Source organism: Microplitis demolitor, chromosome 7 (assembly GCF_026212275.2).
Source record: "Microplitis demolitor isolate Queensland-Clemson2020A chromosome 7, iyMicDemo2.1a, whole genome shotgun sequence".
Lineage (NCBI taxonomy): Eukaryota > Metazoa > Arthropoda > Insecta > Hymenoptera > Braconidae > Microplitis > Microplitis demolitor.
This window is the reverse complement of record NC_068551.1, coordinates 16187889-16202830: the sequence shown is the minus strand read 5'-3', so window position 1 is coordinate 16202830 and position 14942 is coordinate 16187889. Positions and strand designations below refer to the sequence as shown.

The window sequence follows — 14942 nt, the reverse complement described above, 5'->3', positions numbered from 1 at the left end:
GGTGTAGAGGTGCTGAAATTAACTCCGATTGGAGTATGAATTTTTTTAGATCTACAAAACAGAAAAAAATAATAATGATATTTCGTTAAAATTACGAAATTATCATTAATTGAGATAAAAAAATTTTATTACCCACTTTATAAAAAATGTCGCTTTTTTAAAGCTGAATAAATTGCATAAATTTTTGATCACTTACCAAATTAAATATTTCGGAACAATATGATAATTATTTTTATTATAACTCAGATGTTTTTTCATGAGGTAATAACTAATTTAAAAATGATAAATTAATCATTAATAATTTTATTTTATTTTTATCGCTGATTTAGTTTGCAAAGAGACTTCAATCATAAAAATATTTTCATATTTCATACAGTAGCATTAAAACTTCATTACATACAAATATCTTTTGGATTTATCCATAAATAGATCAAATTCTCGTATGATTAATTTTTGAAACAATCAAAATATTTTTTTGTATTTGAAATACAAAGTCGACTTCATACTTCAAAGATAAAACTACTTTTTTTATCACTGCTTAACACTGGAAAAAATTTTAACACCCTGCCGGTATTATTTTAATACCGATTTCGGTGTTAAATTTAACACCCTGATAGTCCAGACTTACACCTTTTTTACAGTGTATCTATATGTAGTATAAAATAAATAGATTGATGAATTAGATAGTAGTAGTTACAGTGATATATATATGATATATATACATGATGGATCGCAAAATGAAAAATATTGAAGAAAAGTCACGATACGTCGGTCATCTGATCGCTGCAGGCAATCTGGTGCAACAGAATTTACAATTATATGATATGATGACCACGCCATTCTCGTGTTCTAAAGGAAAGGAATTTGAAATACGTCACGAAGAAAAATATGGCTTCGTGTACGATTAAGGATTGTATGTAGCGTGGGTGAATTTACGAATTTAGATTATAAAAGATTAATGGTTTTAAATTTAATAAAAAAAAAAAAAAAATAAATAAATAAATAAAATAATGTCTTTAGATCGCGGGAACTTATTGTTGTGAAATATTTAACTATAATTGGTTGGATATTTTACCCTCGTTGATTGTACTTAGTTTCGATGAGATCTATTTGTACATTTATATAAATACATTAGAGTTTTATAGATTTATATATAATGAAATAAAAGTGTTGATCACAAGAGTACGCAAACGCCAAGTGGATCTCTCTTGTATTTGCCAGCGGCTATTTTGTGTCTTAAAAGGAAGTTAAGTCCGTGATCATACTACTTCTTGGACTATTATCACACATTTTATTTAATACAATGGAGAATAAAAAATTGTATTGACTTGTGAGCGTGTATAAAAAAAATATACAATGCTTGATGTTTTGTATTTTTTTTTTAAACCTATAACACCTCAACGTGTATTATTAATCATAGATTAATAGCTTTTTTGTAAATGCAGGTATTGAGTAACGCTCTTCAAGGAATTAAATCTTCAGATACGGTAATTAAAGTTTAAAAAAATTAATATGTCAATTTTTTTTTTTAAGACAACATGTGACACAAATTTTTGTTTTCTATTTTTAGTATTTTTTTTTATGTTGTTAAAGTGCGCAGTATTCCGTGTGAATGTTTAAATCGTTTATTTATTACATATATCACAATTATATATTTTAAGTGGGTGGAGTTTCACACAAAACACAACGTTCCGCAGGCAATATTAACAATATTACTTTTAAAGACGCACGGAAGCCTGAGGACATGCTTTCCCTTTTGATAACCTACGACGTCAATTTTCTTTCTGTTTATATATAATTCACTGTACACTTTTTTTACTCCAATTATAACGGATACTTCTGGTTTTATTTATCATCTATTAAATTTTTTTTTTAAATTATTGTATGTAAATAATGAGAAAAAGAAAATTTGTAATTTTATTGCGGGAAAAAAAAATTTTTAAAAAACACTTAATGCAATAAACGATAGAGAATAATGAATAATTATATTTCATTAACACTTTTGCACTGTCAAGGTTGCTGTACTAAGAAGTTAAATGATGTAATAGAGCATATATTATTAAAGTAATTTATCAAATTTTCTTCAGTAACAATTAATGACCATTAGATTATAATAATACTATTAAAAAATTACTTGATAAAATGATAAATATTAAATAAAATTACATATACTTTATTTAAAATTATGGTAATATACTTTGTAATGATAACTTTATAAATTAATCATAGACTTTTTAAATTTTAAATATTCAATTACACAGAAAAAAAATTCTTTTAGCGTAAAAAATTTTTACTTGCCCTAAGAATTTTTTTGCATTATGAATTTACAAAACGAAAATTTTTTGAGGCCAGAAAACATTCCTTGCGTCAAGAAATTTTTTCTAGTCCTAAGAAACTTTTTGTTTTCATTTCATAATGCAAAATTTTTCTTACGCCAAAAAACCCTTTTTTTTTGTGTGTAAATTTTCAAAACAACTTGACAATAATTTTTTGAAAATTGACTGGACCTGGAAAAAAAATAATTTAAGTCTTCGTCGATCTACTGCACGAAGATTTGTAGAAATTCACAGAAATCTGCGATCTCTGTAGCTCTAATAAAAAAAATTGATTTTTATAACGAAGATCTGCATAATTTTAATTAAATCTTCATCGGCATTATTGTGAAATCTTCAAGATTTGCTGAGATCATTACAGATCTTTTCAGATCACCATAAATCTACAATCATGAAAAATTCGAAATCATTAAAGATCTACATGTATTCAATCTAAACTCATTGACAATGTGCCAAAATCATCAGAGATCTGAGATCTATTCCAAACTTTAGATCTACGTAGATCTATATGCTAGTAAATCTACATAAATTTGAATTATTTTTTCTCGGATAATATAAAAATAATAAAATTATTTTGTAAAAATCGACTCAAGTTACAATAAAATTGAAATATATATATGTATATATAAATAAGCGTAATAGGTTTAACAATTTATGAAGTAATTAATTCATTAAAAGATACAGTACTAACTCTACTTTCCCTTTAGTTGAAAAAAGTAAAATATATAACAATTAAATATATATATAAAGTCCACTAAATAAAGTAAAGTACATATACATTTTACATTATTGCATTATCGACGAATTTTTCATAATTGTCAAACGTTAAGAATCTTAATCGTTAAGACGTGACATGCTTTCGCTTTTCATACCGATCATACGTCTGATTCTCAACTCGTACAATTTTCAAACACACAGCGAGTCATTTAATTATACTTTTTTTTTTATTATTTATTTATCTTTTATTTCTTTCTTTTAAGACATTAAGCCTAATAATAAAAACCGGTATATAACTCGAAAGACTTATGACTTGAGTGCCGTTAAATTGTACGGATACTCTTTTATTTAACAGATTTATTGCACATTGGTAGTTATTTTGTGTTAAGGCTTTAAGATGCTTATAGATAACATTTAATAGCGTGTATGACCAAATCAATTATGCATTTTACGCAATAATTTTCACCTTGCGCGCTATATATCTTAAACGTTAACCGAATTGTGACAGGTGAACCCTTTATATTGGACTTGAATGACATTATGATGAACACACGGCATCATTTTTTACTTTTTGTCACATACTAAACAAAGGAACAAAAAAATTATTAAATTTGTGCGTATAAATAAATATGTACGTGCAATTTCATTTTAAAATATTTAACAGGAAACTTTCTCCGGTAAGAAATTGCATCATTGTAACAAGTACTGTTGCATCCGCCCCATGTAATTTAAGATGCTGCGGTAGGTAGTATTGTAATTCGTTAAAAAAAAAATTAAAATTTAATGGATTTTGTTTGTTGAGTTAATTTTTTTTCTCTGAATTTTCAGGGATAAGTACCGAAGATAAATAAGATCAAATAAAATAGTTAAATTGTTGACTTCGAGGTCACGCCTTTAGAGGAACAAGAACGAGTACCGCACTTGCCTCAATAATTAACTGGCTCGTCTTGCAGCCTCTTAAAAACCTCAGGAATCTGTACAAGTACGTGACCGCAGAGATGACAAATCGTAAATCTATTTATACGTCATTTCTCTGTAAACAAGTTCTACCTTATTTTAAAACTCGTTCAAATGATATAACTCTTTAAATAAATTTAAATCACATAATTTTATGTATTTCCGTTTAAATAATAAAATTTTTGTAAGGAAAAAATAAAAAAAATAGGTATGTTGAAAATTATAATAAATCTTTCATTTCAATCATTTCCTATTTAAATAATTTTTTTATCTGCTCTATTACATCAATTATTGATCATTAATCTTTATAAATAATAAACGATTGTGAATGGTAAAAGTGATTTATTTATATTTAAATACTTATATAAATTATTTTAGAAATCGTAATCACAAATTGTAGAACAAAATGTGGATATTGTTAAAGAAAAATTTATTAATGAGTTCATGTAATATATTGCAATTTTATTAATTTAATATTTCAATGAAACGTATATAAATATGTATACTTATGTATATATAACGACGGTCTCAGTAGAAAACCACCTAACTCTACATTTTTGAGAAAATGATTTTTTTGCATTGTCTGTTGGCAACCCTGATTAAAAGAAACGATTCAAAACGATTCAATTTTATTACTATATAGATATACATTCATCATTGAGTGAATCGTTTTTTTTAATGAGGGAAGTGTCATAATACATATAATTGATGCTTAGTTTATATTTTTTTCAAATTTTCAAATTATGAAAGTTGTCAAACAAAAACTGCTTAACTCCTACAAAAAATGGAAGAAGAAACTGATTTTTTGAAAAATTAAGATCAAAAATATTTTTCCCATGCGCAATTTTCGAACTCTTAGTACATTATTTTAATTAATGAAAAAGTATTATAAGAACTTGTACTTGTGTGATAAAAGTATATTTGTACATATTTTAAAAATTAATTACAGTCGAACTCCATTAACTCAGAATTTCCCCTCAATCTTGACCCCCACTACGAGCTACGCTGTCTCCCATTGAGGGCAATACGACCCTGCAAATTAATGTCGCTAATTGTAAATTTAAGAGCGCATGCGTTGTAGTTTACTTCTTAAGGAAGAAGGGGCTTCCGTTAACTCGGTAATTCCAAGAAATTTCCGCTCCTCCGTAAACTAACTGTCCATGTTAATATAGTTCTATACGTTTTTTAAAAATTATTTTAAGTGTCCAAAACTGACCTTAGACTGACCAAAAATGATACCTCTATCCTATGCATATTTAAATATTTGTTTTTTTTTAAGTTGAAAAAATGATTTTTTTACTGTTTTTTTAGCTCTCATGTATAATTTACAAAAATGGAGTTAAGTGATTGTTTAATAAGCATGAATATATATATATATATATATATATATATATATATATATATATATATATAAGTATTCTAGTCAAGGTAAAGTTATAAGATCAATCTTTATGTATAATAAATTTACTCGTATCGAGTGTTGTTACGCTCAAATGATCGTCACGGTCGATCGATACGCTCGACAAGACACCACTGCCAACAAATTTATTATTTAATACATATATTTAATAAACCGCAAATTATCTTACTCACCACATATTATTTAACTAATCGATCCATCCAAATTGAGTAATTGCTAAAAATAAAAAAAAGGTTAATTAATGAGATTGATCATATATTTTTTAAATCAATTGTATGAATATAGTTATAATTTCGTAATAAATAATAATAATAGTAGTAATAATAAAAAAATTAATAGAGAGTAAATTACGAGGGTGATATATCTTCACATGAGCAATATCCTCAGGTATAATAAAATTAATAAATTTGGCCCAGAGGCTTTTTGTGTGTTGTCGTCAGGCGAAAGTAAAAGAAACTTTTGATCTCGATCGTTGCCTTAAGGCGAGGCGAAGTTCACAGGACCACACCCCCGCTTTACTTGTTTAATTCTCATGGACGATAGTTCGCGTAATACAACAATCGTCGAGGTCGAGGAAATGTTAAATTATTGCCAGCAGACTCATTATTTTTCCGGTTATTTTGCAACCATTCGGCGGCGCAAGACTCAAGAGTAATAAAAAAGAGACTTAACTCGAGATAGATTGCGTGGAAGGGATTAAATGATGGATAGCTAGTTGTTACACTGGTTAACCCTTGGGAAAGAGAGGGTACTTGTGACGTTCACTGATCTCAATCTCTAGCTATCTATATTTAATAGACACGTGTCTGCCTCTATCAGTAGCCATCGTAATAAACAATACTGGTAATTAATTCAAACCTGATTGTTATTTACTTCATCATCAGAAGGCTAGGAAAGGCTGTAATCATAATTGTACTGCAGTGTGTAATTATAACTTTGGAGATATCAAAGAGGCAAGTAATTGAAAAGGTTGATGAGTAGTATGCCTTGCAGAACGTCTTTATTACTACGGTACAATAGAATAGTTTCGACAGTTACTTTGTTGTTTTTTTCTTTTTTTTTTTACTTTGGCATTATCCCATTATCCCAAGTCGCTCCAGAAACTCTTTATACGAAAAAAATTTCTTGCTACTAAAGATAAGATAACTTATGGTAACAAAGCTCTGACTTAATATACAAATAACGAAGTATTAGTTGTGGTTAGAATTTTTGTAATCCCTGATTAAAAAACTCCGATTACATATTATTGAAACTCAGCCGGATTTCTATCGGATTCAGTCATTTGATCGGAATTGCTCGTTAGTGTTCCGATTAGCTGATTGAAGTTCAATCGGAAAATAATAATTTTTTATTGATCATTTTTCCGATCGAAGCCGATTTGAAGTCAATCGAAAATTCTTGATTGAATCCGACTAAGATTTCTCAATCAGATTTAATCGGAGTTTTTGAGCAGTGATGTTAAGAAATTGTTTGTTAGGTCAAACAATAATTTGATACTGCAACAAAATTGATTTTTTAAAGTAACAAAATGAATTTGTAACACTGATAAAAATTTTTTGAATCATACTTACAGTAATGAAGGCCTGCTTTAAATTACGACGATATTGTTACAGTAAACATCATATGTTCTCATAAAAAATCGCTTCTTAATTACGACCCAAGTTCATTTATTATTCCGCTTTTTGTTACGATGATGAAACTCATTTTTTTCATGTGTTCACAGAAAACTCCATAGCATTTCTCTACCAAAATATGCCTATCGTAAAAACAAGCTATTCTTGAATTGATTACTCCAAAACATCTCTACTCAGATCAAATCTCCTGAAGCTCAAACTCTACTCCGAAACCCTAGTGGCAACATTGATCAATTCTGGAGCAAATCTTGAGCAAATCAAGGAGAATACAACGAAATATTACATCTATATATACTGTGATTTCGAGATCTTGACTAAGATAGCTACTAGGAAACTTCTCTATTCAATAACAAAAGACTAAACACTAGAAAATTATCGATAGCAGAGAAAACACGTTAATTTTCATGTTAACTAACGTGTTTTCTCAGCTACCGATGATTTTCCAGCTGAGTCGATAATAGATAATGTTATTTCGGACCGTCTTATCATTGAATAGAAAAATTTAAAAGCAGAGATTGAGCTTGAGGAGATTTGATCTGCGTAAAGATGTTTTGAAGTAATCAATTCAATAATAATTTTATTTTACAATGGACATATTTTCGGTAGAAAAATATTATACACTTGTCTGTGTATAAAGAGATTCTGGAGCGACTTATCACAATGCCTTCACTTTAACTTTTAGATAAAAATATGTATCCAGTATATCCTAGAAAAAAAAATATGTCATATGAATAATGTTTATTGAATAGACACGAGCCATAGGCACAGAGATATAAAAATAATAATTATAGTAATAAGGGGTGGAGTTGTATTATTATTATTATTACTATTACTATTTTTTTTATATCGTGATATGGTACATTCATTGTATAATAGTATTATATTAGTAACCCCTAGGGCATTGGTCGTGTTTGATTCATTGGCACGATCGGATAGAAACGCCCGCGACATAAGATTACTGTACGTCAAATCACTTAAACCAGTAAGATAAATTAAGAATAAAAAGTCGGGATATATGTATGCAAGATATAAAACTGGGCCAAAAGGAGAGGCCAGAGGGAGAAAGAGAATGGATGAAAGGGTATGAGTTGTCCTTCATTGGTATATTTATTCAGCTTTTTTTTTTTATTATTAGTACTGTTATTATTATTTAACTTTTATTTATTTATTTTAGTTTTTAAATTATCGGTGAGGTAAATTGTATGTACCTTGATAGTCTCAATTGCCTGTGTCCAATTTACCAGAATGGCCTCATTGAATGACCTTCAGGTGATAAGTATTATGAAATGTCTGCAAAGGCGTGAGTACTTTCTTTTAAAGCTTTTAGTAAGCTTGTAATTTATGATTATTTATTTTTTAAATTTTATTTATTGAAATACTTTTGATTTATTATTTAAATTAATTATGAGAAAGTGTTTTATGATTCTACAATAAATATACTCGGGATAAAAATTTTCAGAGTAATTTTAATTGCCTTTAGGTATTCACTTTTAAATCAATAAAAAAAATTTATTTTTTACAGGACGAGGGGAGGGAGCAACATGGGGCGCCCCCAAAATTTCATAAAAAAAGTTCGTTTTTTAAAATGTTTTTTAAACATTCGAAAATCACTTTTGTAAATATAATTGAGCATTAACTTGTTTGGTAAACTTTTAAAAAAATCGAAGTGTCAGTCGAAAAATGTCAATGACTTTTATTTTATGATAAAAAACTATTAAAACTTTTTTTTTTTCCTTTGCAAATATCGAATTGAAGAAGAAAAATGAACTTCGAAATTTCCAATTGGTAACTAATCAAGAATATTTATCACAAAAGCAAAATAAAAATTTTTTATTTTAAATTTCAAATTTTACAATACGTTAATTTATTATTCTTATATTTTTTAAATTTATTTACATACAAATTTTTAAGAAATTGATTAAAAAAAAAAAGTCAGAATTATAAATTGAAATTTTATTAAAAAATTGTATATAATTTAATCGCTAAGATAAAAAATATGTTTTCGTCCATGATACTTTTACGTAAATTATATAAATTGCTGTAATTACTTGGTTTGAAAAAAAATTTATACCTGATGAATAAAAGTTATTTTAATTGGAGTAAATATAGCTGCATTAAAATATTTAACTTTTACGACTCAATAACTTTTCAATAACTCACACAGGCATTTCATCAGAAAAAAAAATACTTCATGTAAAGTTTGTATCTAACAGGATAGTTCTGCGCAAATAGTGAATATTTATTAATTTAAACTAATTCAATTAAGGAGGTTCGATACCGATTTTCGAAATAACACCAAAATTCTGAAATTTTTTTTATCGAAAGAGTTATAAAAAAAAGGATCACTGTTAAAATTTCAAATCGATTCACTCCACAGTTTTTGAGAAATAAATTTTCAAAATTCGTCCTTGTACGCGGGCCTAAATGGGAATCATTTTTCAAACTGCTATAGTTTCTGCTAGAATAATACTATCGCTATAAATTATTCAGTATTAAATAATTAAACATTTTGGAACACATTAATATTTTTTTTGTTTAATCATGGGATTGTTATTAAATTATTAATGAAATAAGAGGCGAATTTTAGTTAATGACGTCACATGTGTCGTGAAGCTACAAAACGATGGCAACAGCGTGAAATGACACAACCGCGGGAAATTTGAATAACTAATAAGCTTGTAGCACCAGTATCATTCTGACTGTGTTTAACCTCTAATACGTCTAGCATGTAAACTTCTTTTTTCCGTTTTTCTAAAAATTAATTAAATTTTTTGAAAACATGTAGCGCATTATTTATTTAATTCTTATTATCTCAATTTTGATGAAAATTAAAAGTGTGTGGCATCAAATTAGCATCAATTCCTTATAATTATTCACGAGAATAAACAGAAAATTACTTTTATTCGTATAGTTTTCAAATAATTGTTGTGATTAAACATCGCGTGGGCGGAAAACAAATGTACGAAAAAATAATAGGGAGTAAAAGTTATTAGTTTTCATTAATATTGAATTAGAATATTCAAATAAATTTTTGAATAGCTAATAGTTGAAAAATTTATCTCTAAACATATACTTTTGTTTATATATATTGTGTAATAGTTTTTTAAAGTCAAAGTAAATGCATAAAATCATAGGTCATTTTTACCTTCAACTTTATATCAACTGGGACAGAATTTTTTCATATGAGTCATAAAAATAGATTATTCACCTGTGAAAATATTTTGAATTTAAGTTGACTTCTTAGTGATGTGAAAATAAAAAAAATGACTTACATTCAACGTAAAGTTAGTAAATGTTCACCATGAACACTCACTAAAAAAAATAATTATCCTTAGAAATAATATACTAGTAAAAAATAATAAGTAATTATTTATTTGGTATTAAGAATTTTCAAAATAAATATTTAATTTGTTTTTATTATTATTAGATATAATTATAAAATTGATTCGTTGTGATTCGAAAATCACGCTACATTTTGTTCCCATCAAAAGATGGCGCTAACATTGTAGTTGGATTAGCGGGAGTTTGCGTTTCGGATATTTTTGGTTTTTACCCCCACCACCTAAATTTAATACCTAAGACATTGTGCCTTGATAGTGGGGGTAAAAAATCGAAGCGCAAAGTCTCGCTAATCAAACTACAGACACTAAATTAATATAAAAAAGATCAAGCTTCTGACGCTTAGGTTATAAAGTATCAAAAATTGTTATATTTTTTATCTCAGTAATCTATATTTAGTAACACCGAGATTAATATTTATTATTTTAATAATAAACTATTGATAAATATATACTCAACTAAATTTTAAATAAATTTAATCAAAAAAATTACGTTCCAAGTATTTGCGTTGTTGCTGGATAAGATGGAAATTGTATGTGATTCCTATTCCGAAAAGCACAAAGTAATTTATAAATGGAAGATTCATGAAATAATAGCATTTATTGAGTCTACTAAAAACGATGAAGGTCCAGTAGAGCTTAAGTCATCAAACTTTACTGCAAATGGCAAGGATGAAGATTCATGGTATTTACAACTGAATCTATTAGATGAAAACGGATGGATATCACTATATTTGTGTCGAAAGGATGGGAAAAATAAAGTAAGAATAGAGTTTTCACTATTTTTTTTTAAAAAGAATGATAAAAAAAAAATTCGGTCGACTTCCTATACAAGTTACGACTTGAATGACGCGTACGGATTGAAAAAATTTCTTGAAATAAAAGAGTTACTGGAAAAGAAAGATGATCTTATACCAAATAACACCTTAACTGTAGGTGTTGGTATAACTGTTTATGACGATTATAAATCATTTAATACTGATTATCCGTTGCAAAAACGACAGCGTAAAATAACTGATGATCTTAAAGAACTCTATGACAGTAAAATAAACAGTGACGTTATTTTAGTTGTGGGCAATGAAAAATTTAAAGCTCACAAGTTCATACTGTCAACTCGCAGTCCTGTATAAAGTAAATGCATAAAGTGGTAAATAATTTTTACCAATAACTTTAACTGGATCAGAAATTTTCACTTATTATTTTAAATTTATCTGGTGCATTAAAAATAAATTATTTAGCTGTAATAGATATTTACGTCATAAGGCTGTGAAGTTGCAGTTTTCTGACAGCGACGATATTTCGATATGAGCTTAAGGTTTGTGGCGGGAAACTTCGAAACGGGCGTAATTTTAACGGAAATTTACGCTCGTTTTCGAACATTCGCGTCACTAACATTAAAGCGAATATCGAAAAAAAGTCGTTGTCAAAATCGCCACTAAACGGCCGAATGACGTACAATATTTTTTGTTATTATCGCTCCATAAGTTTAACTTTTGAGGGATAGGAGGCAAATAATGACATTTTTTTTTTCCATTCAATCACTTTTAGGTGAATATGAGTATAAATGTAGCAGACTTTAGACAAATTTTAAATTATTAATTGATAGAGTAAATAATTAATAAATTTAAATTTTAAAAAATGCGCATTTAAAAAATTCAAATATTAATACGTGCATTTATTATAAATATTATTTTTTAAATTATTTACTTTATTTATTTATAATTTTAAATTTGTCTGATGTCTGCTACATTCACACTCATAGGTGAATATAGATATATCTTACAATTTTAATATTCGTAAAAATATCTGAGAATTATTTTTCTAATTTAGTTGCTACTTATTTTATATTTCATATTTAACATCAGGATCCATAAAATTTTTTTAATAATTTTATCAATTGTAACAAATACAGTAGACTCTGGTTATACGTTATATTTCTGTCTATATTCTTACTTACAGGAAAAAATGAAATCGACGTGAGAGTGAGTAGAGCGTCCGATGTAACTTATAACCAGAGTTTACTGTACTTATAATTAATTAATTGAATTTATAAAATTAAAATAAATAATTGCCTGAAATAAAATAGTTCACGCGTTTGGCATTTTAAATAAATCGTGATGACGCGCGCAACTTCTCCCCACTATGGAGATGCGCAGACCAGGTCGGTACAAACGGCAGCTGTTAGGCCAGAATTTTTTGTGTTGATTAAATTAAATAATTTTTTTCATTATTAATAATTAACATTTTTGTATAAACTTTGCAACCAAATGATTCAGAAAAGATTGAATTATTTTAATTTGTACATTTCATTAACTGCATGGGAAAAATCTTTATCCAGTTTCCGTTAAAGTCGACTAAGACCTTACTTGCAAAACGATTTTGTTAATAACAAAAAAAATTAGAACTTTTTTTGCTAGGTTTTTGTTTCGAAAGATTCACCAAATTTTTCTCTATTTTATTCAACTTATTTTTTTGACTACGGCAATTTTCGGCCACTAAGTTTAGCACTAGGGGAAGTAGACTAACTTCGAATCTGTTCATTTTTATTCTTAAAATCGATCAATCGACACAGAAAGTCGAATTTAATCGATTTTTGAGTAAAAATTAATCTGCAATAAAATTGAAATTATAGTTGCACATCGGGTATCCACGAATAATCACTGAGTTCGTCGACCCGATTATTGATTTAAAAAAATTTCAAAATTTACTTAAATTTCATTTAATTTTATGCTTATCGTGAATCAAACAATTTTTCTGACACATATTTTTTTTTCAAATTTGCGCTATGTGAGTATCACCTGTACAAAAAAAAGACCAGCCAGATATACGATTTATTATTTATCGGTCCTAAAAGTATTACGGTACAAAATTTCGAATTTCATCGAAAACTTCATTAAAGTGGATTACCAGCTCTTAGACTAATTTATCTAGAAGTCAAATGTTGAGATTTGATGCTTGATTGACTTTAAAAACTAAAAGTCGATTTTAAAAAATCGATTTTTTTTAAAGAAAAGTCGATTCTCGATAAGAATCCAAATCGACTTTGCCATCTCTACTTTAGACTTAGTAGACTATTACAAAGCTAAAAGTCATTATATTTTTTCTCTCAAAAGTCGGAGTAACGTTGTGATTATTTTAATAGTACATATTATTATAATAATAATAATAATAATAAGTTATTAGTAAAAAACTATACTCAACTAATTATAAAATAAATTTAATCGGAAGAATTAGATTTCAAGTATTTATTGTTGTTAAACAATATGGAAATTTTAGGTTATTCCAATTCCCAAGAGCATCAAATAATTTATAAGTGGAAAATTAATAAAGTAATACCATTTATTGAATGTTCCAAAAACGATTCCAAGCACGTAAAACTTGAGTCATCTAAATTTAGAACAACTGCCAAGACTGAAAATTTATGGTATTTACGCTTGCGAATTGGAAATAATGAACCATTAGGGAAAAAAAACTGGATATCATTATTTTTGTGTCGAGATACTGGGAAAGGTAAAGTAAGAATAAAGTTTGGACTATTTATTTTAGACAACAAAAACGAAAGGAAATTTAATAGAACTTACTATGCCACTTGCGATGATACTTATAGTGGACGAGGAAGTTCAAAGTTTCTAAATATCGAACAGTTAATGGAAAAAAACGATACTCTGTTACCAAATAATACTTTAACTATATGTGTTAAACTAACTATTTATGAAGATTATAAATCATTTACTACTGGTTATCCATTGCAAATACCTCAGCGTCAAATGGTTGATGATTTTAGAGAACTATATGATAGCAAAGTAAACAGTGACGTTATTTTAGTTGTGGGTGACGAAAAGTTTAAAGCTCACAAGTTCATACTGTCGACTCGCAGCCCCGTATTTTTTGCAATGTTCTCCCATGAGATGAAAGAAAAGAAGGAAAATGCTGTAACTATTCCTGATATAGATCCTGAAATATTTGAAAAAATTTTAGAATTTATATATACTGACAATATTAATAATTTGGATGCGGATGCTGAGTGTTTATTAGAATCGGCTGATAAATATCAATTGCTGAAGCTAAAAAGTTTGTGCGAAGAATCATTATCTAAATCATGCAGTATTGATAATGCAATTAAATTGATGATTTTAGCAGATCTGCATAATGCTAATCAATTATTGGAGTTTATTCTTGAATTTATAATTAGAAATGTCAAAGATGTTATTAAAACTCCAGAGTATGGAGTATTGGAAAAATCTAAACCATTGTTATTATCTAAATTAATTAAGAAATTAGTGGACTTGAATGAAAATTAATGGTACATTACCTGTTTTATCTATTTTATTTATTTATTTATTTACGTTTCAAACCACGTTAGTTTTTTATTTTCCTTTAACTGGCAGATGAAAAATAATTGGGATACCGGAAGCTATTAATGGAGAGTACTCAGTTAATGAGAGGACAAGTTTTTAATGGAATGTTTAGTTAAAATTTTGATATTTTATTTAGAAAATGGTTAAGATGTTCCATAAATCTAATAATTTTTAGTTTTAGAAAA

The 14942-nt window shown here is 27.5% G+C and overlaps 1 protein-coding gene across 1 annotated transcript; it reads left to right on the top strand.

The window, feature by feature from the left end:
* The first annotated feature begins 10923 nt into the window (after nucleotides 1-10923).
* On the top strand, nucleotides 10924-11529 carry LOC103571414 (TD and POZ domain-containing protein 1-like). Its single transcript, XM_053740767.1, has 2 exons — nucleotides 10924-11160; nucleotides 11299-11529. Exons 1-2 carry the CDS (start codon nucleotides 10924-10926, stop codon nucleotides 11527-11529), a joined length of 468 nt encoding a protein of 155 aa, XP_053596742.1.
* Nucleotides 11530-14942: the final 3413 nt, after the last annotated feature.